The 25,859-nt window shown below is 37.5% G+C and overlaps 4 protein-coding genes across 4 annotated transcripts; 3 read left to right on the top strand and 1 right to left on the bottom strand.

Annotated features, from left to right (window-relative positions):
* Positions 1 to 1,341: 1,341 nt before the first annotated feature.
* On the top strand, positions 1,342 to 8,177 carry LOC113666816 (polyadenylate-binding protein 1A). Its single transcript, XM_027182607.2, has 8 exons — positions 1,342 to 1,794; positions 1,898 to 2,210; positions 3,248 to 3,482; positions 4,505 to 4,769; positions 5,166 to 5,344; positions 6,312 to 6,380; positions 6,983 to 7,366; positions 7,767 to 8,177. Exons 1-8 carry the CDS (start codon positions 1,593 to 1,595, stop codon positions 8,031 to 8,033), a joined length of 1,914 nt encoding a protein of 637 aa, XP_027038408.2. The 5' UTR covers positions 1,342 to 1,592; the 3' UTR covers positions 8,034 to 8,177.
* Positions 8,178 to 9,134: 957 nt separating this feature from the next.
* Positions 9,135 to 11,425, top strand: LOC113666830 (F-box only protein 43). Its single transcript, XM_027182623.2, has 3 exons — positions 9,135 to 9,660; positions 9,904 to 10,018; positions 10,675 to 11,425. Exons 1-3 carry the CDS (start codon positions 9,245 to 9,247, stop codon positions 11,092 to 11,094), a joined length of 951 nt encoding a protein of 316 aa, XP_027038424.2. The 5' UTR covers positions 9,135 to 9,244; the 3' UTR covers positions 11,095 to 11,425.
* On the bottom strand, positions 11,361 to 12,841 carry LOC113666831 (biogenesis of lysosome-related organelles complex 1 subunit 5). The gene has a single exon (XM_027182624.2). The coding sequence runs from the start codon at positions 12,805 to 12,807 to the stop codon at positions 12,355 to 12,357; it is 453 nt and encodes a 150-aa protein (XP_027038425.1). The 5' UTR covers positions 12,808 to 12,841; the 3' UTR covers positions 11,361 to 12,354.
* A 306-nt stretch (positions 12,842 to 13,147) lies between these two features.
* LOC113666833 (DNA replication licensing factor MCM3) lies at positions 13,148 to 24,826 on the top strand. Its single transcript, XM_027182626.2, has 26 exons — positions 13,148 to 13,306; positions 13,787 to 13,899; positions 14,359 to 14,398; positions 14,511 to 14,593; positions 14,704 to 14,789; positions 15,164 to 15,294; positions 15,419 to 15,493; positions 16,117 to 16,200; positions 16,301 to 16,380; positions 16,698 to 16,803; positions 16,908 to 17,038; positions 17,461 to 17,517; positions 17,787 to 17,884; positions 18,157 to 18,230; positions 18,438 to 18,572; positions 19,153 to 19,242; positions 19,924 to 20,008; positions 20,467 to 20,593; positions 20,761 to 20,821; positions 21,450 to 21,539; positions 21,745 to 21,834; positions 21,943 to 21,993; positions 22,342 to 22,466; positions 22,753 to 22,862; positions 22,957 to 23,062; positions 24,004 to 24,826. Exons 1-26 carry the CDS (start codon positions 13,238 to 13,240, stop codon positions 24,194 to 24,196), a joined length of 2,490 nt encoding a protein of 829 aa, XP_027038427.2. The 5' UTR covers positions 13,148 to 13,237; the 3' UTR covers positions 24,197 to 24,826.
* The last annotated feature ends 1,033 nt before the right edge of the window (positions 24,827 to 25,859 follow it).

Raw genomic sequence — 25,859 nt, 5'->3', positions numbered from 1 at the left:
TGATGATGATGATGAGGATAAGAATATTAATGAAGAGAATTATAGTTAAAAAAATGATAATGAAACAGATAACAGAGGGTGGGTGAGGGGGAGGCTATAAACATTGTGCTCTTCTGACCATACAATCATCTTACTTAAGTGATTTTCTGTGGGAAAATGGCAATACATTTGTTTCTACCATTTCAAATAAGAGGAAAAGTAATAAAATTACCTTGTAGGTGAGATGCATGTAAAGAAATTTCAGAAAAAGAGTGTGAGTGTAAAGGCATGGGATTTGAATTTTTCAAGTGTTATCTTTCTCTAAAAGTATGCAACTTCTAATATATAGATTTAGGCAAGCCTAAAAGCGGAGCTTGCATTTTTTTCCCAGCACATCTCTTCAGTAAAACTAAAGCCCCTACTATGGATAAAGTGCGTGGTAATATTAATGGATTTTCATTTGTAACTTATCTGTGTCTGTGTAGAGGACTGATTATAAGATAGTGCCCGTGGTACAGTTGGCCGCACATGCTAAAAGTAGCATCTTGTACGGTTGTATGGTCGTACATCCAAATTTTTTCGGCTTGATGGGTTACTACTATTTTGTATAATTATGGGGCTACGCTCTGTGAGCTCTGCTGATAATGCTGTGCATTATTCGGCAAACAGGTATTGAGAATACTCTAACTTATCAGTTATTTTGATTTAACACCAAATTCTCATCACTAGTTTACAAGGAATTAGGTAACAGCTAGAGGGGAGATTAACAATCATCTTGGGAGTTCAAGGGTTAACTGAATATCATCAATGAGGATCATGTTCTTTTCTTGTATATTATCTGCTTGTCAAATTTTCATCTAATTATGCTTAAAATAAGAATAACTGGCTGAACAGGAAATGTTTTGAACATTTGAGATACATTTCAGATAAACTGTTATTGGATATAAACTTGTGTTGTACCCAGACCTTCCACGGCCAATTTCAGTTTTACGGTTGGATCAGGGTACGAGATTTGACATGAACAAAGGATGAGAAAATGAAATGAAAATGCCTAAGGCAATCTTCTTAATTTGTCTATCATGATAGACTCAAGCTAGACTTCCAACATTTTTGTTTCTCTCATACTCGTCTTTGATGCATAGCCTTGTAGTTTATCGTTGTCCTCTGCAATTTGTCTGAGAACGTGCCTTCCATACCTTAGCTAAAAACTTTCAACCGGAAATGCTAATTTCCTCGTGGAGTCAGCTCGTAAAAGCACATGACGTAACCGGAAGTGATAATTGACCAATGAGGCCTTACCCCTGCAACTTTCGGTGGGAGCCCCCGAGGATATGTAGAACTCGTGGCGACAAACTTCCTCTCACCTTCGAGAAATCGTTGTCGGTTACGGTCCGTATTAAGTATTTTCAACGGCTTTTTAGCGTTCTTTTTCTTCAGCGACGCTAAAAGCCGCCAAAAAAATTCATAAAAAGTAAAAAAAGGTTCAAAAAAAATTTAAAAGCGGAGAAAATCTTGAAAAAAATTCGAAAATCTTGAAAAAATTTCCAAACAACCCTGTTACAAGCAACAGTCATCGCAACTCAAGTAAGTGAACCCGAAGAAGTTTGAGGAAGATGAATCCCAGCACTACTGGCAATCCGAACTATCCCGTGGCGTCTCTGTACGTCGGTGATTTGGCAGCTGATGTCACTGAAGCTATGCTGTTCGAGAAATTCAGCACAGTCGGTCCTGTTTTATCTATCCGAGTTTGCCGTGATATCGTTACCCGTCGTTCGCTTGGTTATGCTTACGTGAATTTTCAACAACCGGCTGCTGGTGAGAATGAAACTTGATTTAGGTTTTCTAAGTTGAAATCGGATGTTTGACATCCATGTACGCGAAATTTAGTTTTTAATTTGATCGTCTGTTCATTCCTTAGCGGAGAGAGCCTTAGATACCATGAATTTCGATCCGATCAAGGGACGACCTTGTCGAATCATGTGGTCTCAGCGCGATCCTTCTCTTCGCAAATCTGGTGTCGGAAACATTTTCATCAAGAATCTTGACAAGAGTATCGATAACAAGGCTCTTTATGACACCTTCAGTGCTTTCGGAAACATCCTCTCTTGTAAGATTGCTAACGGAGAAGACGGAAACTCAAAGGGTTATGGCTTTGTACATTTTGATGATGAGGATGCTGCCGAGAATGCAATTGCTAAAGTTAATGGCATGTTGCTTAATGACAAGAAAGTGTAAGTAAATCTGTTCGATCTTTATTTTCGTTTTCACAGCCATTGCCATCAAGTTTTACTCATACATAAATATAAAGCACAGTTTACAGCAAACCATAAGTACACAGATCAACGAAACATTAGGCAAACCTTCGAGAAATTAATTTTGACTATTTTTGTTGGTTTCATGAGGGAGATAACACGTTATCTTTAAAATAATAGGTATTCAAGGTATTGAAGTGTAGCATAGTCAAGAAGAACTAGTACACCTTTTGATCTGTACTTTTTAGCACTTATTCAAGGGTTTGAAACAATGAAACTTGCGGTTGTTAGGGTTGTTCAAAGACTAGTTATTGTCATGATACAAGTAAAATTTAAACAATGGCTTCCTCACAACTCGTGGTGGGTGGAGAAATCCGGTTATTGCGAAAGAGGCATCTCAACAAGATATATGGAATACCAAGTTTACAAATGTAGCTTGCGTTAATCACATTTCCCATAGTTTGTGAAATAAGAATAATCCTGTTCATTGCCAAAGTTGTTATCAGTTCAACTCCACTCCATGTTCTTATTATTATATCTGAGGGTGGGTGTCTATCATCCACGAGAAGCATGTCCTGACTGATTTTCCTAAGTTTGGTTTTTATTAAACAGCTACTCTGCAATTCTGTAGATTTAGATTTTGAAATAATATGGTTGTGGGCTTGTGAAGTTCCTTGGACTTTAAAGAACAGGGGCCATGACCAGTATGTCAAGATCACTTCTGATGCAGTCATAAGTTAACAACAAGCTTTGTAATTACCGATTTAATCTTACAACCAGGGCAGATTTTTTCAAGAGATGACAATTTTTCTCTGACTGGTTGATAGTAAAGAAATAGATAGAATATTGCATTGCAATTTAATTTTGACTTTAACTGGATATCTTGATCTAAGACATTAGTATTCACCAAAAAATTCAGGTCTTCTTGTGTTGCCCTGAGCTCATATAAGTACGCAAACTACAATGAAGGGGGAACAGTAACTGTTTTATTTTAAATGCATATTTCCCAATTCTAGTTTTGCCACGAAATGGATGTCCCGAAGAGAGCGTCTAGAAAAACTAGGAAACCAACCAAAGAAGTTCACCAATGTATACATCAAGAATTTTGGTGAAGACATGACTGATGAGGGGTTCAAAGAGCTCGTTGATGAATTTGGAAAAATTCTGAGTCTCAAGGTGGTTATTAATGATCAGGGACGTTCCAAGGGATTTGGTTTTGTCTCCTTTGAAACACCAGAAGAAGCTCAAGCAGTAAGTGATCAGTTGAAGCTTGTTGGCTCATTTGCAGGCTTTTAGACATGTAGCCAGCCATCTTATGGATAGCCACTTTCTTGGAGAATATCAAATAAGGGGAGATCTTAGTGACTTTCAGTCAATTATTTCATAATATTTTAATTGAGGGAAAAACTAGTAAATACAACTGACTCTCTCACTATTGGAAAAAGGGGGTAAAATTTCAATCAATTTTAGGGTTTTTTTTGCAGAGAAAACAATATATTTTGCATTCAAGTATGTATTAAGTGATCAGCAAGTTTATCAGCTAAAAATCATGGAAATGAACCGTGGACACTACTGATTTTCATCATTTTCAGGGGAGACAAGACCCTAGACCCCCCTTAGCAGGATGGGGTGGACAGCCACTTTTTGAATCCTGGCTTAAGCCTACTTAAATGACTACTTAATCGCATGTTACCACCAAGCTTTTGTTGTTGTTTGAAGGGGTGGATAATGCAGCGCATTTTGTCAACACTTATTGGTTGGAGCAATGCATCTGTTGGATAGTGTTATCTGCACTTTTATCAACTGGACTCTGATATAAAAATGTGTGGCCTTCATTTTTTTTTTGTGTTAACATGTTGGAATATTCATCAGCGGGTGACTTCTATCCCTAGTGGCAAACAGTTTTCCTAGAGAAAAGCATGCTTCTGCTGTTGTTTTTGATAATTCTTCAAATATTTTTTCTAGCTTGGTATAGTATTTACCTCAAGTAATTCTGTGAAAATTGGTTAAAGCTAAGTGCAAGTTTCATGGGTGGTTCCTTGTTCAGGTCCCAGTAGTTCGAAAAGGGAGATAGTGCTGTCCAACATATAAAAATTGCTTTGCAGTTGATAAGAGATGAATATGGGTAGTACCCTATCCACCAGGTAGAGATTTACCTAGTGCATAGGGTCATCCACTCCTTTAGCTGTTCCAGTATTAGCTGCTTGGCTTCAGTGCAGGCTTTTCATATAATGACTATGTATAGTTAAGCATCCATTCTTCACAATTTGCAGTGTGTTGATAAACTCAATGGAAAAGACTGGAATGGACAAAAGCTTTATGCAGCTAGAGCGCAGAAAAGAGCTGAAAGACAGATGGATTTGAAGTCTCAGTTTGAGAAGAGGAAGATCGAGCGTATCAATCGTTATCAAGGCGTCAACTTGTATGTGAAGAACTTGGATGATACCATTGATGATGTGCGCCTTCGTGAGGAATTTACTCCGTATGGAACCATCACCAGTGCTAAAGTAATGATGGATGAGAAGAACAATTCCAGGGGTAAGTTGCTGTATCATGCTCAGGTCTCTAGAGATAAAAGACAGTGACATTAATTTTTCTGTTTTTTGGGGTTTGGGTTATTGTAGACAGTTGACCTAACTGAAAAGTAGTTTCATTTCTAAATTCATCTGGTCTAAAGAGTGTCTTTAAAAAGTTCTGTTAGTGAACATATTTACTTGATTGTTGTACACAGTACAAGGCCAATTTTCCTTCTCCCTTTTGTCTCAATCATCATTCACCTTTGTTGAATACAAAATTTATTCATTGGTATCAAAGTTCAATCTGGATAAGGGTTTATGGTCATTTCGATGCTGTATGCCAAGCAATATCAACTTTGATTTTTGGTCATCATTCCCTAGGTAATCAATGTTTGACACTTGTTTTTTCTCATCACAGGGTTTGGTTTTGTGTGTTTCTCTGCTCCTGAAGAAGCCACCAAAGCTGTAACTGAGATGAATGGAAGGATTCTGGTATCCAAGCCTTTGTATGTAGCCCTGGCCCAGCGCAAGGAGGAGCGGAAGGCTCAGCTTGCAGCACAGCACATGCAACGTATTGCTGGTTTGAGAATGCAACAGGTATGGTATGACAAAGTGACTAAGTATTTTCTATCTGTTGTTTAGTAGAGGTTCCTTCATGTGAGCCCAGGCGATCTTACTTGGTGTGTATTAAGGTTCTGGGTTTGACATCATCAGTCTTTTTCCTTTGTAAGATTTTAATGAGTTGATTTTCAGCTGGTCTTTGAAATCTTGCATTTTTTGAGAGGTATTTTTTGATCAGACTAAAAGATTCCCTGAACAATGAAGCTTGTTTGCTGGAACAAAAGTAGAAAGAGGGTACCCTGGTCATCTTGACAACCAGACTGAAATTTTTCTTTGAATTTTTATCTCAGGAAAGTTTTCAATTTAAAGGAAGAAATAGTTTGTCCAGCTTGGTGGGCCAGCTAAACTCCCACTCTTGTTGTAGAAAATGTGAATGAGTTATGGTTCTGAAAAGTATCTTAAGAGTTTAGATTACCAGTCACTGACTCTTACCTTCTCAAGTCCCCTAAACCTTGACTTGAATAAGTTAGGAGTCTTTACCACAGGCTCCATTTTATTATTACGTATTTTCCTACATAAACAATAGTTAAGTGCAAGGACTGATGTCTGATCATGTCCAAGGGAAGTGTGGCTCACTGCCCAGCGGTTTATTGTTACACCCTTGTCATTTCTAGGTGTGGACAATTGATAATGGGCAGAAAGTTGGCCTGTGCTTCTGCGATAGATTGCTATGTAAACCTGGCACTCTGTCAGTCCAATTGCAGGAAAATTGTCTTAAACGTAATTGTTTGGTTTTTGTCTAAGCTGTCATATCTGGGCCTTTTTCTCAGCATGGCTACATGCTTCTGATTCATGGAACTGTCGTGCTTTGGAAGCATCAGTAACTCTTTTTTTAAGAGCCACTTTAGCTTGGATGATCAGACAACATGGTGATATGTTTCTCCTGCATACAGACTACAGTATCTGGTCTAGTTTTGTTCACATAATCTCTTTTTCTATGCAGGCGGCTGGTCAGCAGGTCGGACAGGTTTTTCCTCAAGCAGGAGCATTTTACATGCAGCCTTTGACTCAGGTAATGAGACTTGGCATAATGCAAGTGAATAACAGGCTGTCTTGTCTTGAAATTGTTGAGATGGTAATTTGGAGGGGAGCATGGAATAAGGACCTGAGTGATGTTTCATAAAACCAAATACAAGACAATTGGAAAACAAAAGAAATGTCAGAAGTCACTGGTTTTTTTTTTCTTTTTTTTTTTTTTTCTTTTTCATGCACTCTTGCATTTGATAGTTGCATTAATTTTTCAAAGGCTTAAGACTAAAAGATGAAGAGAAGGATTTTTTTATCATTCTGAACCACAGAATGCTTTTGTTAGGAGAAGTACCAAGTAGATTTTAAAGGAGCTGGCTGGCTCAACCCTTAATTTTCCCAAGGTAGTGAAATGTAACTTCAAACAACATTAACACATTATCCAGAAAAAAGCAATCATTTGTACTTGCAAACTTAACAGCAAGAGCATGTTACCTTGGTATGACACTTTGTGCACAAAAAGTAAGACTGGTAGAAGGGAGAATTGCTAATTAGACATTAGAATATCAGTTTAGGAAGACTTTGATTTAATGATAAAAAAGATGCTAATGTGAATGTTTTTTCTTTCTTTTTTTTTTCCCACCAAAGGCTGGGCAGCGCCCCTTCTTTCCACCACAAATGCAACAAGTACGCCCTCGATGGCAGCCAATGCAGCCACAGCAGCAAGTGCGACAGCCTGGGATGCAAGGAATGCCAGGAGCAGGACAGGTTCCACGTGCCAGAGGCATCCGTCAGGTTCCACCCAGAGGAGTGCCTGGCCAGCAGCAGACTGCAGGGGCTGGAGGGCCTAACCAGCGTGTGGGAGGAGGCATGGGCCAAGCACAGCAGGTACGTGGTCCTGGCATGCAGGGTCAGGGCCAGAGACCTACCTACAAGTTCCAGCAGAATGTTCGTAACCAGCCAGCACAGGGACACCCAGCAGGAGTGGCCATGCAACCACATGATCAGGTTCAACAGCCCATCGCTATCCCAGTGAGTATCTTGTTTAAATGTTTTTTCCTTATCAAGTCTTCAACTTGGGGTAATAATCTTTTAGAAGAAAACACTGATGACTCACCGTTGATTTTTCAAAGCTTAAAGGGTAAAATTGTTTTTTTTCTCTTTGTGGAGGAAAGATATTGAAGGCTGAGATGAGGAAAAATTTTGAAAGAAATAGGTCGTTTAATTGCTCCTCTGTACTTAACAATTTTTTATCCAGCTTTAACTGTACAATGTTCAAATGCTCTTGGGTTTGGGTTTCTTCTCCTTTTTTTATATACTAAGTTTTATGTACCATCACTTCTCCTAGTTGGATTTAATTTAACTTGTGTTTACTGATTTACAAACTATCGTGTATGTTATTTATTGATTATTTGGACCCTTCTCTTTTTAGGGACAAAACTCCATTGATCCGAGCCAGCTTGCTGCAGCCTCCGCTCAGGACCAGAAACAGATGTTAGGAGAGCATTTGTTCCCACTGATCCAGCTCACCCACCCTGATCAAGCTGGAAAGATCACTGGAATGTTGCTGGAGATTGATAATGCTGAGTTGCTGCATATGTTAGATTCACGGGAAGCACTGTCCGCCAAGATTCAAGAGGCAGTGTCCGTGTTGCGTGCCCATAATGCCAAGGAAAAGTCCACCGAGATGAAGAACTGAAGCTTTGTGTCTGTCCCTCAAGGTTCACTTTTAACCGGATAAGACTTTAAAATTTGAAGAAACCATTACCTGATTGTGTTTTCTTTACCATGGATTTGACGAGTTACTTGAATGATCAATAAAGTTGTTTCATCAATTTAAAAAGTATTTCATAAGTTTCCTTTATTCTCTGTGTTTTTGTTATCCTCTCCCGACATTTAGAGTTAAGAATTCTGTTTTCTGCGGATTTAGTCAAACCTTGTAATTTTGTTTCGTTCTCCCCACCTCTACCGGAAAACATTAAGGTTCAAAATAGAAAAGAGTTTGTCTCAGACGCACGTTGGAACCTCGTCGATTATACAGCTTAGCTCTTGTTCAAAACATCGAGTACGAGTACCCTCCCTAACCCTGCGAGAGAATGTCTAATCCCGTGAACTGTGGAGGTGAGGTGCTACGAAAAATGTCCTCTACAAAATTACTGCATCTCGAAGTTAGGAACCTTAGACGATCTGAGTGTCCCAGCCTGTATGAAATACAATCTAATTTAATTTTATCTGGATACGGCTATCATTAACCTTGCGTATGAAAATTATCAAAATTATGAAAGAGCATTCGTTGGTGTGTGTTACATTAAACGACTAGTCCAAACCAAAAAAGTAAGTGATCACAGGGATCCAAGGAAAACTCTGGAAAAAAACAAATCTGAATACCCGCCTCAATCGGGTGATTGCGCGCGTGATTGCACGCGTGCACGACTGGAATGGGTTTAGGGTTGCGAATGACCGGAAATCGAGGAGCAGGATAGGTTGAACCGAGCTACATGGCCCTTGATCAGCCTAGAAAGCTCACACGATGCAAAGAAACGAACACAGAAGCGAGATAGGGTTGTTTTAATTCAATACCATTTCGGATTTTTTGGTTTGGAAAGCGATCGTTTCTTCCCTTACAAATCCTTCTATTTGGCCCATAAAGCAACGTAAAAATTCTTGCATGATAAGAGAAAAGTTGTTTGCATTTATGACCGGCTCGAGAAAGCAGCGGCTTCGCGCCGCATAATACAATTTTGGCGGGAAGAGATAACTGGCTGTGATTGGCTTACAGCTGTCAGCGCGTTTTGGCGGTTGACTCAAAAGTTTGATTCAGCGTCAGCCTCACCACATAATAACAACATCGACCAAGGAACATACGTGATCTTTGGGTCTGCAGCAAATCTACTACAACATTTATTAGTCATGGAGGAAACAGATAGAGATCAGAAGAAAAAGAGTATCATCCCTCAGCTGCCAAGCTGTTTCATGTCGCCAGAAACGCCGGGCAATCTTCTACGTGATCGCCTGACTCCTTGCTTCGACTCGCCATCGTCAATTTTCCCCACTCCACCTTGTTCGCAAGAAAAGGAATCGATCTCTCATTTTCATTCGTTAGCCCTTGATGAATTTCCTAGGCTTAATTTTGAGCTTGATGAGAGCGATCAGGAGATATCCATGCAGCAAAGCCTTCATCGGTCACCTTTGATGCCAGAAGACCGTGTTATCGGAAGGCTGATTGGAATAAAAAGCGTGGATTTCATCTCCGATCTTCTAGCAGTAAACGGCAATAAGATTTGCCAGAGAATCTGCAGCTATCTGGAACCTCTTGAGCTATGCAGGCAAGATTTTAACTTCTTTTTTGTTGTTTTTGAAATTGGTCGTTACGTTGTCCATAATCGCTGCCAATATGATTCATTCATGAATGAAAATCACTCACTGCGATCCCTTGTGGCAGCCCTAAATTGATTTAATGGATGTCCTGCTTTTTACTGCCGATCAGCCATGCTCTTTACAACTTCAGCGTCGTTTTTAACTAGTATTCTATTGTACCTGACATTCATCAGTTTTCTATTCGTGTCTAGGTTCGCCTCCGTGAGTCGAACATGGAGGAATGTTGTGAAAGGAGACACAAAAACGAGTCAGAGGTGGAAAGGATTCCTCAGAGATTGTAAGGACTATTGTGCTCTCAAGGGAAAGGTAATCAGTCAAAAATATATTTTTGTTGCGTAACCTTAAATTTGTAAATCATACTTGCGGGTACTCAACTCAGCTAAAGAAGCAGAGAAAACACTTGTATTTCAAGTAAACTAATATAATAATGAATAAAGGGGGTAAGTTTCTAAAGAAACTGTGGTGCTGCGTCGGTGGGAGAGTATTACAGGGGTAATTTTAGTATTATCAACCGAGTTGATAACTGACTGTTAATATAAAAAAATCCTATTCACGAGCTGATAACGTAGATTGACCACTGTAAAGAGTTTAAAAGCTTCTAAACTCTTTACGATGGCCAATTTCCGTTATCAACTCGGTTGATGATACTAAGTTACCCTTTTATAATAGAAAACAAACTGCTAAGCTTGGTACTTAGAAGCAGCCATAGTTATAGCCACAGAAACTTCAGAGATGGGCTTTTTACTCTTTTATCCTCCATTTCAGTTTCATTCCATCTATCTCAACTAAATCTCATAAATTATCTCTGGCAAGATTTAGAGAGTAAAGATATTACCTTGATGAAAAGTTTGTAAAATATTTTAAAACTTTTAGTCGGGGCCATGGACCTACATCCCAAGAGTTAGATGCTGTAGCTAATAAAATAATGTGTAAGTTCACTCTCCAATATTTATCTCTTGCAGGAGAATTATGGTTTGCCTACTTCTCAGAGGTCATCTTCTATTAATCCTAAAGGATTTCCATTAAAAAGTGTCGACATCAATAAACCTGAGAAAAAGATCTCTAAACTACCTGCACTTAACAACCAAACTACAACCCCAGTTTGTTCCCATCCAGCAACACAACAGACACTTGAACTGAGACCTTGTCCAAAATGCGTCTCACCTTCATATCTGTCACAAACACAAGGTCACTGTCAGTGTCAGAAATGTGGACTACGATTCTGTTCAGTTTGCCTGAGAGAATCTCATCATCATCAAGGTGAAAGCCCATGTGACGGACTACCTAAAAACAGTGGAATGGCTCTAAGACTCAGATCTAGAAAACTCAACAATGACAGTATTGGAAGTAAGAAAACTAAAGATAGAGTTCGACGGCTTTGACACACATTTCAGCATACATTTTGTAAATTTATGCTGTAGGCTTGTTAGGATAATTTTAAATAGGTAGTTTTACACAAATTTTTAGAGAGTTGTGTTTATATCTAATTAAGATTTTTAGTTAGGTCATTTTTATAATTGACAGTCTTTCATGTCTTTTTGCCAATACAAAAACATGTTGAGTATTGATTTTAGTCAAATTTTGTGTAAAAATGTTATAAAACTGACTTCACTCATTTCCTTCTACTAAGAAAATTAATTGAAATAACCATGTTCTATCTTTTTTAATGGGCAAGTAAATGCAATAATACAGTTAGAAATATATCTTATGGTATTGAAGTCTCACTTCTTCTTCATGCCTGGCAAGATGGTTTCAACATTCTCAATAATCTTTACTAACTTCAAGGAGTGCCTGGAATAAAAACCTTAGTTGACTTTACAGCTTCTATATCTCCCTCTGTTGACAAGGGGGTACAAAGCAAATTAAGAGGAGAATTTACTGGTCTAACAGAGGTCATTCAAGACCTTTTTTTAGCACCCCTCTAGTCATGGGGTCAGGGGTGATGTTATAATGTATAAAGTAACCTTCCTGATGGGATATTCAGCAATTGACCACACTTTTTATCACTTCATGAGGCATTGGGAGGATAAGAAGGTACAAGCCAAAAGGGGATTGATTTAAAAATTTCATCTTAGATCATGCTGACTTTTCCTCAGAGTGTGGAAAAGTTGCCTTTTCCTAATGAAAAAAACTAATCAATTGACCTCTAGAAGTGCTTGCATCCAATTTCTCTTTAAAATATCACCACTGAATCACTTATATTTTGGTCATGACAATAGACAAAATGAACACCAACTAAAGAAACCCTTGATTCCCAGAAATATTATCCTTATCAGCACCTTACAAAATGTCTAGAGAACAGTATGGAGAATATGCATAATGATATTAGGTTATAACAGGTTAAAAAATTCTAAGAGAAAGACTCCTGAACACCCTTACCAATGATTGCCTTTGGCTTTTGCCAGAACAACTTCTGTACTTATCCTAGATCTAAACCAGGTCCCAGGGCATACATAACACCCTTATGATAAATAGAGTTGTTCATTATCTAAGTCTACATTTTATGTTTATCATTATTATTATTATTATTATTATTATTGTTATTATTATTCATCTCGCACATTCATTCTTTCCATTGAGTTCGTAGCAACAATTCACACTCTTGTTTATGGACCTAGTTCATCCAATGAAAATAATTCTCCTCAATTTGATTCAGGGTTCGCTATCAAACCATATTTTTCTTTCAGTTTTAGAGATTTTGCCAGAAACTCTTTCTCAATGCCTTCCTCTTCTTTATCCATTTCTTTCAAAAACTCATCCCATTGTTTTTTGGACTTTTCTTTGATCTCATCTCGTCTCTTCTTTCTAGGATCCTGTTCTTCCCTCTCCAAAATATTATGACATCGCTGCCTTGCATCTTTTAGTTGATCTTGCACATCATTCAGCAGTTCTGCTAGTTGAACGCACTCGGGGATTTTAGACTGAATTTCATTTGCTTTCTGAGACGCTTCTGTCAGTCTTAACAGCTCTCTGTCATTTCTTTTACCTTCAAATTCACGAATTACGTATTTACATTCATTCTGCATGACGGCCCTGTGGTCAAAAAGTCGAGAATAGATACCACAAACATCACGAATCGCCTTTTCGCCCGCCATATTGGATTTGTTTAGCTGCCTATTTTTAAGGGGAGTATACTGACCTATCCCCTGAAAATATCTGGCATAAGGAAATTCAATAAAGTAAAGAGAAGAGAAATCGAGAAATCATAAAAAAAAACCGAAATAAAACGGAACGAAACCAAAGCTTGTTGCAATACCGATTTATTTTTTTCAAAGATGACAGGCTTATATATGAATTATTTTATTTTATTTTATTTTTTTGAGGTTACCTCTTCCCACCCTAGTCAAGTACGAAAATTGCTCCATTTCTTTGATGCCAAATTAGGCCGTCACCATATTTGGGAAGTAGATTTTTTGGCGCGAAATCTGATCACGTGGTCAAACAGTTGCTTGCAAGTCGAAGCTTTGATCAGGTAACTTCTGGCGATAAAGAGCACAAAATTTGGACAGATCGTGGCACTACATTATGGCTTTGGACAATGAACAGTACCTACGGCAACTCCAACGAGAGTATCTCGACTTCCTGGATGACGATGTGAGTAGAGGGTTGATTATTTTTGGATCAAATCCTGCGTGTAGTCTAGCTGTGCGAAAGAGCTTGTCTCGCACATGGTGAACACACCATTTCTGATTGATTTCCGTTACTATGTCCGCACATTTCAGTCGGTGCATAATTTTTTTTTACTTTTAGTGATGAATTTGTGACTGTTAGCTTGCTATTTTTTTTTTCAGTAAAATGTTAGAGACATCCATGCCGATGAAAGGTTTATACAACATCACATGTTCAGTTCCCGGGAAATTTTAATTCCTGTACACGACATTATTTGCATGATTTTCACCATCAACAATTTCTGTCGATCTCCATCGTGGAACCTATCTTGGCATCTTTTAGTGAAATGATCGCTTATACCTTAACTACATTTATGGGTCATGTATACAGGGCATCTTTTCCTGATGCCGAATTTAAGTGGTTTCAATGGCTTTTAAGCCTTAATATGTATTGTTGTTCTCGCAGGAGGATCAAGGAATTTATCATGGCAAAGTTCGTGACATGATAAGCAGAAATGAATGCAGATTGATTGTTAACATTAATGATCTGAGGAGAAAAAACGAGAAAAGAGCTGTTGAGTGAGTTTAGACCATTAAAGTATTTTTGGTTATAAAATCCTACCATCATTTTGAATGAATTCCCAAATAAAAAAGTTACAAGAGGTGCAGCGAATTGAGATCAAGATCCTTGTGAGACTACATCTATATATTTTTTTGTTTTGCATGGTTTATGTTTGACTTCCTCAACACTTTGACTCCTAAGAGTGACCAAGACAATTTCTCCTCACAATATCAATACAATATGAAGCAGACAAGTGTTAAGAATACAGGAAAATATCACTTTTAGGGGATTATTAATTGATCCAATACCAAATTCACATAATAAGAATTGTATGGCAGAAATTAAAGGGAGTTACCAATCAGATCTTGAGAGTGAAGGGGTTAGTTTGGAAATCTCCTGGCTCAAACTATTCTCTCTTGATTACCCCCTGAGAACACTTAATAATTACTTAATTAATATTCTTTTAATTTTTTCAGAATTTTCAACAATTCCTTTGAGGAGTTAATCGCATTTCAGGTATTTCTTTAAATTCTTAATTTTTATTTTCAATCTTATTCATTGATCAAAATATCAAAATACATTTAAAACTGGTGTTTTATTATTTAAGAGTTACATTTGCCCTCTTTAGAATGCCCTAAAGGAGTTTGTGAGCTCTGCAGATACAGCTTACGGCAGAAAAAATGAAGAGTTCTTTATTGGATTTGACGGAAGGTACTTTTATTGATTGTTTTTGAATAGAGGCTATATTTACCTTAACTTATGGAAAGTGAAGCAGTAGGCCATATTAGTTTAGTTGAAAATATTTTTTTTCTTTTTTGTAGCTTTGGTGCAAAGCATGTAACTCCTAGGTCACTTTCTGCTTGTTTTATCGGGAACATGGTCTGTGTGGAGGGAATTGTCACTAAGTGTAAGTTCAATTTTGATTGTTACAGTTGTTTTTAACCCTTTCACTCCCAAGATCTCATTATTAATTATTAATTAATCATTATTAACAGACCAGCATCTTATTTCAGCTTACAATATCACCCTTGAATTCATGAGAATAAAGGAAATGGTCAACAACTAAAGAGGCTGTGGATTGTTGAACAAATTCTCCTTGTCAGCACCTTAGGAAATGTATATAGAATAGTATAAAGAATATGCATACTGATGTTAGGGTGTAAAGGGTTTATATGTTTAGTTTGAGCTGATTTGAGCCGGGCTTTGTCCACTGTCAAACATTCCAGAAGACAACCACAGGTGTTGTAGTTCTAATTTGTTTTTTTTTATCTGATTTTCCAGGTTCACTTGTGAGGCCTAAAGTTGTACGTAGTGTTCATTACTGTCCTCAGACCAAGAAGACTTTGGTTCGTAGGTACACAGACCTGACTTCTCTGGATGCCTTCCCAACAAGTTCTGTCTATCCAACAAAGGTAACCTATGTCATTCATTTGCTGTTTAACCCTTTGATCCTAATTGATTAGTGATTAGCATCTACCATCAATCCTTTGTATCATGGTAATTTCATTTTGATAGAAATTTATCTTGTTTCTTTAGGATGAAGATGGTAATCCGCTGGAGACTGAGTATGGTTTATCAACCTACAAAGATCATCAGACATTTACAATTCAGGTACAACTATAGAGATGCTCCTATAATAATCATTTATCATACATATGGCTTAAACTCACTTGTAACTGATCCCCTCACTTTTTTCTTCTTGTCTGAGATGAAGTACTCTTGTCTAACTTTTTGTACCTGACTGCATTGTTAAAACTTATTGTAATGGCAATATTATTATGCCATGTAGTTTTGTACACATTTTCAATCATTTTAGCTCTGAGAATTCTGTATTTATAGTCAAACAGGATGCTCAAATCGATACTTTTCTCTCTTCTCATTACCATTTTGATTTAAAATGTAGTTGGATCAATATCAGTATCTGGGAAACTGCCCACCTACCCCTCCCCTAACCCAGCATCAACCCTGACTTGTTATCAATTGACTGTTGTTGAGTTAGGGGAGGGGTAGGTGGGCAGTTGCCCAGATACTGATATTGATCCATGTAGTTAATGTTGTAGAGAGAAATTTCTCTATGGTCATTCCTCAGTGTTCAAAGGTTGAACTGAAATGGAGGTACATAGCTAGTCTAGTCGCAATTTGCTACCAACTCTGCTCAAACCTTACCTTTGATTCATACATATAGAGGCACCTGTAGAATTTTTTTCATATTTATATATAATTGTTTCACTCAGGAAATGCCTGAAAAAGCTCCAGCAGGACAGCTTCCTCGCTCAGTGGACATCATTTCTGATAATGACTTGGTAGATAAGTGCAAGGTACATATTGTTATGGCTGTACAATTTCATCAAAATTTTTTAGAATAGTTTGAAGAAGTGTTAACTTTCAATGCTTGAGCTTGGTTTTATCCCCCCCTAGCCTGGTGACAGAGTACAAGTTGTTGGAATGTATCGTTGCCTTCCATCAAAGAGAGCTGGATTCACCCCTGGAACATTTAGGTAGTAATAATACCTTAAAAAAAGAGCTTTCCTTTAACACTTTCACTGTTGTCTCATTAGTAATTCTCCTTACTGTTCACCATTTAATTATTATGATGTTAGTTTGGAGAATTTGGTATTGGATCAACCAATAATCCCCTCACAGATAAATTATTTTCTCTTTATTCCTATCCCCTGTCTACTTGATATTGTATCAGTGTTGTAAGAAGAAATTCTGTCTTGGTTACTCTTGGTCCACTCTTGAGTGGAATAAAGAATAACTGCCTTTGCTTTTTTGTAAAATTTATAATGATATTTCTGTTTTATTTTCAACACAGAACTGTTCTCATTGCTAACCACATCCATGTATTGAGTAAGGAAATTGCTCCAAATTTTTCTGCTGCCGATGTGTCCAACATTAAGAAGTTCAGTCGTCGCAAGAAGGTTTGAAAACACTAATAAATAAAAAAGTTTGCCTGTCACATTCTTTATTTTAAGTTGGAAATACATTAAAAAATTATCATATTTAACTCTATGTTTTTTTACAGGATGTATTTGAAATGCTTGCCCAGTCCTTAGCTCCATCTATTCATGGACATGAGTACATTAAGAGAGCAGTGTTATGTCTGCTGTTGGGAGGAACAGAGAAAGTCTTGGAAAATGGCACAAGACTGAGAGGGTACATGTGGCCTATACCTACTTGCTCTTCAGTAGATTTTTGAAATTGATTGAGATTAATGGTTGAAAATAAGGTTTTTTTTTCCTTTTTTGGTATTTTGAATGTGAGATTGAAGATCTAATTGCTGTTTTCTTTGTTAATGTTCTCTTGACCATTATTAACTTTAACCCTTTAACTCCCAGATCAAATTTGTAATCCTCCTCACTGTCAACCATACAATTCTTATAACATTAGTTTAGATTATTGCATCAACTAATTATCCCCAAATTGATATTTTCTTTATTCTCACCACTTGTCTGGTTGATATTGTATTGATATTGTAAGGAGAAACTCTGTCTTGGTCACTCATGGGAGTTAAAGGGTTAAACATATTTTGTGGTCACAATTTCTAATCAAAATGTTTTTTTCCCTTATTTTTGCAGGGACATTAATGTTCTGCTGATTGGTGATCCATCTACTGCCAAGTCACAGATGTTAAGGTAACAGAAAAACTCATAATTTTTACTTGACTTTTTTTCCCAGTTTGTTTATTTAACAATTAAAATGTAATAGTGTTGGTGTTTCATTTGAGAAATGTCTGAGAGTGTACTGTAGGAGAAGCTTCTTAATCAGTTTACTTTACAAATGACTCGAATCAAATAAAACTGTTTTTTTTTAATGCTTAAATGTAACCTAGTTCCCACAAGTGTCTCTGTGTCAATGCATAGTTGAAAATGGTGTGAGAATTCATCAAATTTGTCTTGTTCAGGTATGTCCTCCACTCTGCCCCACGTGCCATTCCAACTACTGGGCGGGGTTCATCAGGAGTTGGTTTGACTGCAGCTGTTACTACAGACCCTGAAACAGGTAAAACAGGTCATGAGCAGTATTTAATCCAGTTCCCACCTTATTGGTGACTGTTGCTCAAATAGGAACTTGCATTTGGTTTTGAAGGAGCTACACTGGAAAAGCTTGAAATATTAGGTAGAATTTTTCTTGACACATCTCCTTTAGAGAATTGGCATACCTTGAAGAAGACATATGGCTTACAAAGTGTTAATGACGCCAATTTTTTTAGTATATTTTGCCAGGAAGAAATCAGTATGTAAGAGCTAGTATGTAATAAATTTATTTTCTAGGTGAACGCCGATTGGAAGCAGGTGCTATGGTGCTTGCGGACAGAGGAGTTGTCTGCATTGACGAGTTTGACAAGGTAATGTTGAGTTCTGTTTGGTGATTTGTTATGGATTATAAATGTGATATGTATTTTAAAGACACTTTTTTTCCTGAAAAATTTTAATTTTTGAAGCATCTGCTAGTTAAGAAATGCAAAGACAAAGAAATTCTCAAGGCAACATGATTTAAAGATTGGATATGGTGATCTTTCTAAGTTTCTAAATTTTTTTTCTTCAATCCACAGATGAGTGACCTTGATCGCACAGCCATACATGAAGTGATGGAACAGGGAAGAGTCACTATTTCAAAGGCTGGGATTCATGCCAAGCTTAATGCACGTTGCTCTGTTCTTGCAGCTGCTAACCCAGTTTATGGCAGGGTAAGAGTTGTTAGAAACCTGATGAAGACTTGCCGATCAAATGACATACCAAATGACTATTTAACCAACTGGCTCATTGGGTGGCTGACAGACAGACTTGCCAACTGAATGGATGACAAACAGTTTGACTGACTGACAGACAGACTCAATGACCGACTGACAGACAGATAGATGCTATGACCTTGACTGAAAGACTGACTGACTGATGGACTAACAGACTGACTGGCTGGCTAACAGACTGACTGGCAGACTGACAAACTGACAGAGATTGACTGACAGAAAGACTGGCTAACTGACTGACTGGCAGACTGACAAACTGACAGAGATTGATTGACAGAAAGACTGACTGACTAACTGATGGACTAAAAGAATGAATGGCTGGCTTACTGACTGACTGGCAGGCTGACAAACTGACAGAGACTGACTGACTGATGCACTAACAGACTGACATGCTGGCTAACTGACTGAATGGCAGACTAACAAACTGACTGTTTGACTGTCTGACTCTAACACTGACTGACTGACTGAATGTTAGAGTGATATTTCATTACTTTTCTCTTTGTTTCTTTCCTTCATGCAGTATGATGAGTACAAAAATCCTATGGACAACATTGGAATGCAGGATTCTCTTCTGTCTCGTTTTGATTTGTTATTTATTGTGCTTGATCAGGTAAGACAAGCTTTGAAAAAAGTCATTGTAGTCAATGAACGTGATTCAAAAACCTTATTCGCTATGCATTAACAATTTTCATCACAGAATTGGCTAAGAGGATGATAGAAAGATCCCATTTGGGAGAGATAGTTTTCTTTCCATGAATCATATCATATCTTTTGGGGGATGGGTGCAATTCCATTGTAGGCTGCCTTCCCTTGCCTCCTTATCAGTTTAGCAGGGTGCTGTTTTCTGCCAGTAGTTAACCAGCACCCCAACCTGCTACCTTTTGTAAACAGGGTGCATTCAGTGGACACAGAAGAGTATCTGTATTTCCCTCCTTATCTGAAAGCATTCATTCCTTGAATTTGTCAATCTTTGATGCCATGTAACTGTTCTTTACCTCAGTGTAAGTTAAAGGGAGGATGATCTCATGAGGTGTTTTGAGCAAAATCATAACTATTAACCCCTTACACCCTAACATCAGAAAGCATATTCTCCATACTGTTCTCTATACATTTTGTAAGATGCTGGTGAGGAGAATTTGTTCAATGATCAAGAGCTTCTTTAGTTGGTGATCATTTCCTTTATTCTCATGACCTTGATGTTTGATTCAGGAGTGATGTTGTATGGAGAAAGTAGGTGTTAGTCACTCATAGGGGTTAAAGGGTTAACCTATTTCACTTGTTTTCGTTGTAGATGGATCCTGAAAATGACCGTAAAATTTCTGACCATGTGCTGAGGATGCATCGTTACAGAAAACCAGGGGAACAGGAAGGGGAGGGTGAGTAGTGTTTGGAAAACTTTCTACAAGCAGCAGTTTTTGATTGTTATGAATCTTTAGGAGTAATTTCTTAGGCAATTATTTACAACATACATTATGATTTATTCTGGATATTAATTGTAGAGCTTAAAACAGGGCTTTGAAAAATTACCTTTGTTGGTGACAGATTAGTTTCAATCTCCTATCTCCTCCTTAAAAGCTTCCTTCCCCTACATCCAGCATTTAGTCTTGTCTTCTGCCTTTCAACACAAAAAACACTGCAGAACAATGATGAACAAATGAATCTTTATAGCTATGCAGTTCTCTCATTTCTCATTTTCTCTTATCTTAACAAATTCCTCATTTCTCGCCCTATTCTCTTCTCTCTCCTATGCTGCTCCCTGACCCCCTACACTAGTTAGTCCACAGCTTCAATCAGGGTTTTTTTAAAACTTTTATTATTGTGATTTCCTGTTCAGCTTTACCATTTGGAGTAACAACAGAGACTCTAGCCACACAAGACCCAGAGGCAGAGGATGAGGAGACAGACACACCCATCTATGAGAAGTATGATGCAATGTTGCATGGAAAGCGTAAAGATCGCAAGTAAGTTGACCTATGTGTCTGGTAGTACTTAATTATTTCGCAAGGATGCTAAACTATATAATATACTCCGAAATGAAAAAAAAAATCTTAAGGTTTACAACGGAAAGACGTTTTTAAGATTGAGACACTTTGAGATGATATGAATTTTGTTCTTGGTTGTCTTTCAGGGAGAAATATGTGTCAATGGCATTTATGAAGAAATACATTCATGTAGCTAAAGGCATCAAGGTTAGCAAAAACCATACTGCAATAAAATGTGCCGAATCTGCTACCATGCTTAATAACTGATACACAGAAGAAGGTAGAGTTTAGCAACGCATCCATTGAGTGGTTCTTTGTCTACTGTGTTTGGGTTTGATTGGAATTTGGATTATAAAGGAAGGAAGGAAGGGAAAAACGTTGGACTTTTAGAGAAACACCCTAGAAGACAGGGTGAGGGCCAGCAACAAACACATGTGACGTCAAGTGTGGGAATGGAACCCTCACCACATTAGAAGCGGATGATGGCTCCTACCACCGTTTCATCCTTTCTCTTCGTCCATGTAACCCTTTCACTCCCAAGATCTGATTGTTAATTCTCCCCTCTAGTTGCTACACATTTCCTTGTAAATTGGTTTCGAGAATTTGGTGTTAGATCAAGTTGACAACTTCTACTTGATGAGTCTGAGTATTCTCATTACGTTTTTGCTGGATGATGTATGGATATTATGGGGAGAAGTTACGTGTGAATCGCTACTGGGAATTAAAGGGTTAATTTATTTTGCTGTAACCTTTTTTGAAGGAAGTCAACCACTTTAGAGAGTTGTGCCCAAGTGTTCAAGGATGTGTTTTTCATTTGTTGTGTTTTCTGTCTTAGCCTCGCTTGACAAAACAAGCAGCAGACAAAATTTCCAAAAGCTATTCAGCTCTGAGAGACCAGGAGAACGTTGGAAATGAGAAGGCTAAGGTATGCAGCTTATTAAAAAAATATGACAATAAATCAATCTGTCTATTAATTATTTATTTGTTTGTATTTTCTGATTTAGAATCAATTTACATTCGAAGCACACCACGCATTCTTAAAATTCCTCATTTAACTTAACTGAAAATCCCTTTTGTTATTCCTGCCAATTTATACAAGTTTAACTCATTTTATGACGTTTTCTTCACAGACAATGCCTGTTACTGCACGAACTCTAGAAACAATGATTCGTTTGGCCACAGCACATGCTAAGGCAAGAATGAGCAAGACTATCGAGGAGGTGAGTACTTTAAAATTATGTGTTACAGCAGATTTCGTTTGAGTGTAAGAAAACAGTGTAATCACAACGGCGAGTCTCTGGGAAATCTAACCACTGTCATTTTTTTAGGACGATGCTGGTGCTGCAATTGATATGGTGTCATTTGCGTACTTTCACAAGGTAACCATCAAAAATTGTTTTGAAACAAATATGCCTTACGTGCTTATAGTCACAACGAAGAGTTTTAAATTGAACGGAGCATTTTCAAATCAAAATTTCAAATTTCGTGTGAAGACATGTGCGACGATAATGCAGCATTTTTGGTCGAGTTTCATAAAGGCAGAGTAATTCTGATAGTTCTACAACATCGTAAATTGAATATTCACATCGCAAACCTCATATTCTCTGACAACCAGTCAAATGGACATTAATGACGAAAAACGTTTCCCATATCAGTGTCAATTAATTAGCCTTACCGTTGAGTTACATGTATATATTTTCTCTTGAGAAGGTCTCTTTTCTTTCCAGGTGGAGAAGAGAGAAAAGAACAAAAGGAAGAAAGATTCTGAGGAGGAATCGGGTGAAGAAGAGGAAGAGGAAGAACAAGAAGAAGAAAGTCAAACCAGCCAATCACAGCAAAGAACATCCAGAACGTAAGAGCTGTGAAAAAAAAGAATGAAAGAAAAGGAAATAGACCAACAAAAGCAACGTAAAACAAAACTCGCTGTAGGAAACATAACTCCACTGAATACACCCTATAACTGGGTTAGCGCCCCATATTTGGGTTCGCATTTCTTGAAGCACCAAATTTTTTTTGACAACTTTCCTAGAATTTTCCAATGTTTGCCCGCCCTCAGTTTCTTTAAATTCTCAACAGCAGTTGTGTCAGAATCAGGAGAATATTCAATTCCTTGGGTTAAATTATTATTTCTGTTGTAGAGCCACTAAATCACAAGCCAAGAAACAGAAAGTAGCGAAGAAAGATAGAGGCGATGGAGACGGCGACCCGTATGATTTTGACGGCGATGACGGAGAACAAGAAACCGGAGGTAAGCTTCCGTAAAAACTACAAAAAGAGGGCCTACATTATGAAGTATTAGTTATTAGGTATAATTATTTTTCGCTGCTTTATTGTTGCCTCAGATGTTGTAGAGAAGATGAAAAGTCGTCGTTCAGCTAAAAGCAGTGGCACTGAAGAAGCCATGGATACAAGTGATGACAGAACTCCTGTTTCTCTTTCGCCTGAAAGGTAAACAAAGATCCCAAAGTGAAGTACAGTAATAACCCGCGTATAAGAACCTGAATTTTTCAATTTAGCTTAAATAGGTTCTTATATAAATGGTACTTAAAGGAAATTTAGCCTAAACAGGTTCTTAAATAGGTTCTTAAATTTGCATATGTATTTCATCGGAATAGATTGTATATATATTGCAAATACAGTATCATCTCATAATAAATCATTTATAATGTACCATGTAGAGCAATGCCTATAGGCAGTTCAGTGCAGATACAGTAAAACTATATGTTCTTAACAAAACATAACCGTTTAATCAGTTAGTCATTAGTTTCTGCCAAGACACTTTTACAGCAACCCCACTGATAAGAACCTAACTTAAAATTTTAGGCTAAATAGGTTCTTATGTAGAGGGGGCTTAAAATGAGAATTTTAGCCTAACAGGTTCTTAAAACCCAGGTTCTTATAAGCGGGTTATTACTGTATTTTAAGTGTTTGCTTTATATACCTTGTTATGTCATTGTGTAAATTTAATGTTAGGTCAGGACAATTACTTACATTTTTGCTTTAAAATTACTCTTTAGGGGTTTGCGTATTTAAAAAAAAATAGCAAAACTTTCGAAGTTTTTTCCTTTTCAGTTCGTAATATTTTCCATCATTAAATATCCTCTAGCCTTCTTGGTTTACTATTGCCCTTTTTTTCCCTTCCTCATCGTATAAATGTTTTGTGGTCCCCTTTAACTTGAGGATAGTTTTGCACCAAAAAAATGACTAAAATCTAAAAATGTTGCGAAATAATTATTTTAACTTCAACCTAGCAGAGGGTGGTCAGCAAATGATTTTCTGTCAAACAAAACTCATTTCAGTGTGTTTTTGTTCTTTTTTAAACCTCCAACTCGCCTCATTCTTGGCAGTTAATTGATTATTAATTTTTTATCAAATCTATTTGCTCCCAGACTCGGTGAATTCAAAGCCGCTTTGTTGAAGGCCTTCTCTTCGGCGCATGCTCAGACTCTACCGCTGACCACCGTGAAGGAGTCTGTAAAACGTGACAAGGCATTCCGTGACGAGGAAATCGAGAGTGCGTTACAAGTCATGCAAGATGCAAATCAAATCATGGTGGCCGACGATAACGTGTTCCTTATTTGAAAACATTTGTGAGTAACCAGTAACGAACGTTGTACGAAAGCAGTTGTAAATTGTGTGTGTTTTATAAAACTTTCCTTAACATTGTTGACCTCTGAAGGTCATTCAGCTGTCAGTAGTTAAATACTATACGTAGTTATCAGTAACACAATACTTAGTCTTCCCCTCCCCTTCCCCTTCCCCTTCCCCTCCCCCCCCCCCTTTAGTAAGTCTTCCCGCCCCTGGAGTCGTGGATATCAAAAAGCTTTACGGTTGCCTGATAGACAGAATCAGGTATTCTCAAAAAGTTTAATTTCAGTTTCTCCGAGTATAATTTAATTGTTAATTTCAATTGATCAACCGAGCAAAGACCTTGTTTATGTTAGGTATTTGTTAAGTATTAAGAATTGACGTTGAAATTCTTCAAAGATTTGGATATGGTAGACTTTCTTTCAGTTACATCGAGCAAGCAGATTTCTGTGCTGGATGTTTGAGTTAAGAGTCCATGGGTTTTTGTGGCTATTTCTCTATAAAAGTTTTGTTTATTCATATTGTACAGAAAACTTTTTGTAACAACTTATAATTTGTATTCCTAACTTGGCGTTATTGACGTTATCATTTTATATGAAAAATAAAGACGTTTTGTGTTTGAAATTGACTCAGAGTTCACGTTTTGTTTTCGGGTTTATCTCGACAAATGCGGAGAAATAGCTGAGTAGCCGCCAGAATTTTCCGATCAACAATAATTTCTGACACTTTATTGTATGAAAGGCGGCTAAGCTTTCATTTGTCTGATGAATTCCCACCTCAAAGAGTGTCTTTTTCGCTGAGTTATTGTTCTCGGGTAATTCCTTATTATCGTTTTAATGTTTCAAACTCAGCTCGACCATTTTTGCGTCTGCCAATTAAAATATGATGTAAATCGTTCGCCAAACGTCTTTCTCCTCGGGTTTTACGGGCGCTTTTAGCCAATCATCATACCTTCAACGAAAGCCATGATCCTCGCCGGAAGCCTGAAAAAAATTAACGCCTCGACGGGATGCGAACCCAGGCCTACTAGATCCTACTTGGACGCTTCTTTCAACTGAGATACGAAGCCACATGTTGGGACCGAAGCAAAATTTTCTAAGATTGCAGTTTGCCTGCGAAGTTCATAGCTTTATTTGATTTTCAATCCGCAGATCAAATGAAATTTATTTCATCACAAATTGCATCATTAATCTCTGACCATCCGGCATTCTGTCGGAACGTCTTGTTGGTTTTCCCGTCTATCACAAGCCAGTGTTAAACCATTGTTAAGTAATCGCTATTTTTCTGTTTTCTTTTCGTTTTTTTTTTTTTTGCGCTAATTTACTGTCGATTTATAGATAGTTTTCTGTATCTGTAATCACATCCCCTCCCCTTGTCTATTCCTCTGTAATCATTAAAGCCAGACCTTGTCACCTAATTATATTGCTTTAGATCAAACGTGTTAATGATCTGTTTTGTTTTCATGAAAGCTTTTGTAAGTTGCAGACGTCTGCCTCCAGCAACTTGTCGCTAGGCAAAATACAAATTGTACATAATTGTTGTTGTACAAGGTTCTGGGTGAAGCAATATATTTGAGCTTCGCTTGAAATTGTTTATGTTTTATCTGCCTTTCATATCATAAAAATTAAGTTTCAATTTGTACAAGAAATAAGTCTGC

This window comes from Pocillopora damicornis, chromosome 1 (assembly GCF_964200805.1).
Source record: "Pocillopora damicornis chromosome 1, jaPocDami1.2, whole genome shotgun sequence".
Classification (NCBI taxonomy): Eukaryota; Metazoa; Cnidaria; class Anthozoa; order Scleractinia; family Pocilloporidae; genus Pocillopora; species Pocillopora damicornis.
Note: the sequence above shows the minus strand (reverse complement) of the source record. Positions and strands in the feature narration are given on the sequence as shown.

Coding starts and splice junctions, on each gene's coding strand:
- LOC113666816 (XM_027182607.2), top strand. CDS start 1,593: ATGAATCCCAGCACTACTGGCAATCCGAACTATCCCGTGGCGTCTCTG. Junction 1,795..1,897: donor TTTTCAACAACCGGCTGCTG/GTGAGAATGAAA, acceptor TTCATTCCTTAG/CGGAGAGAGCCTTAGATACC. Junction 2,211..3,247: donor TTGCTTAATGACAAGAAAGT/GTAAGTAAATCT, acceptor TCCCAATTCTAG/TTTTGCCACGAAATGGATGT.
- LOC113666830 (XM_027182623.2), top strand. CDS start 9,245: ATGGAGGAAACAGATAGAGATCAGAAGAAAAAGAGTATCATCCCTCAG. Junction 9,661..9,903: donor GAACCTCTTGAGCTATGCAG/GCAAGATTTTAA, acceptor ATTCGTGTCTAG/GTTCGCCTCCGTGAGTCGAA. Junction 10,019..10,674: donor ATTGTGCTCTCAAGGGAAAG/GTAATCAGTCAA, acceptor TATCTCTTGCAG/GAGAATTATGGTTTGCCTAC.
- LOC113666831 (XM_027182624.2), bottom strand. CDS start 12,807: ATGGCGGGCGAAAAGGCGATTCGTGATGTTTGTGGTATCTATTCTCGA.
- LOC113666833 (XM_027182626.2), top strand. CDS start 13,238: ATGGCTTTGGACAATGAACAGTACCTACGGCAACTCCAACGAGAGTAT. Junction 16,201..16,300: donor ACTTGGTAGATAAGTGCAAG/GTACATATTGTT, acceptor ATCCCCCCCTAG/CCTGGTGACAGAGTACAAGT. Junction 21,835..21,942: donor TGAGCAAGACTATCGAGGAG/GTGAGTACTTTA, acceptor TCATTTTTTTAG/GACGATGCTGGTGCTGCAAT.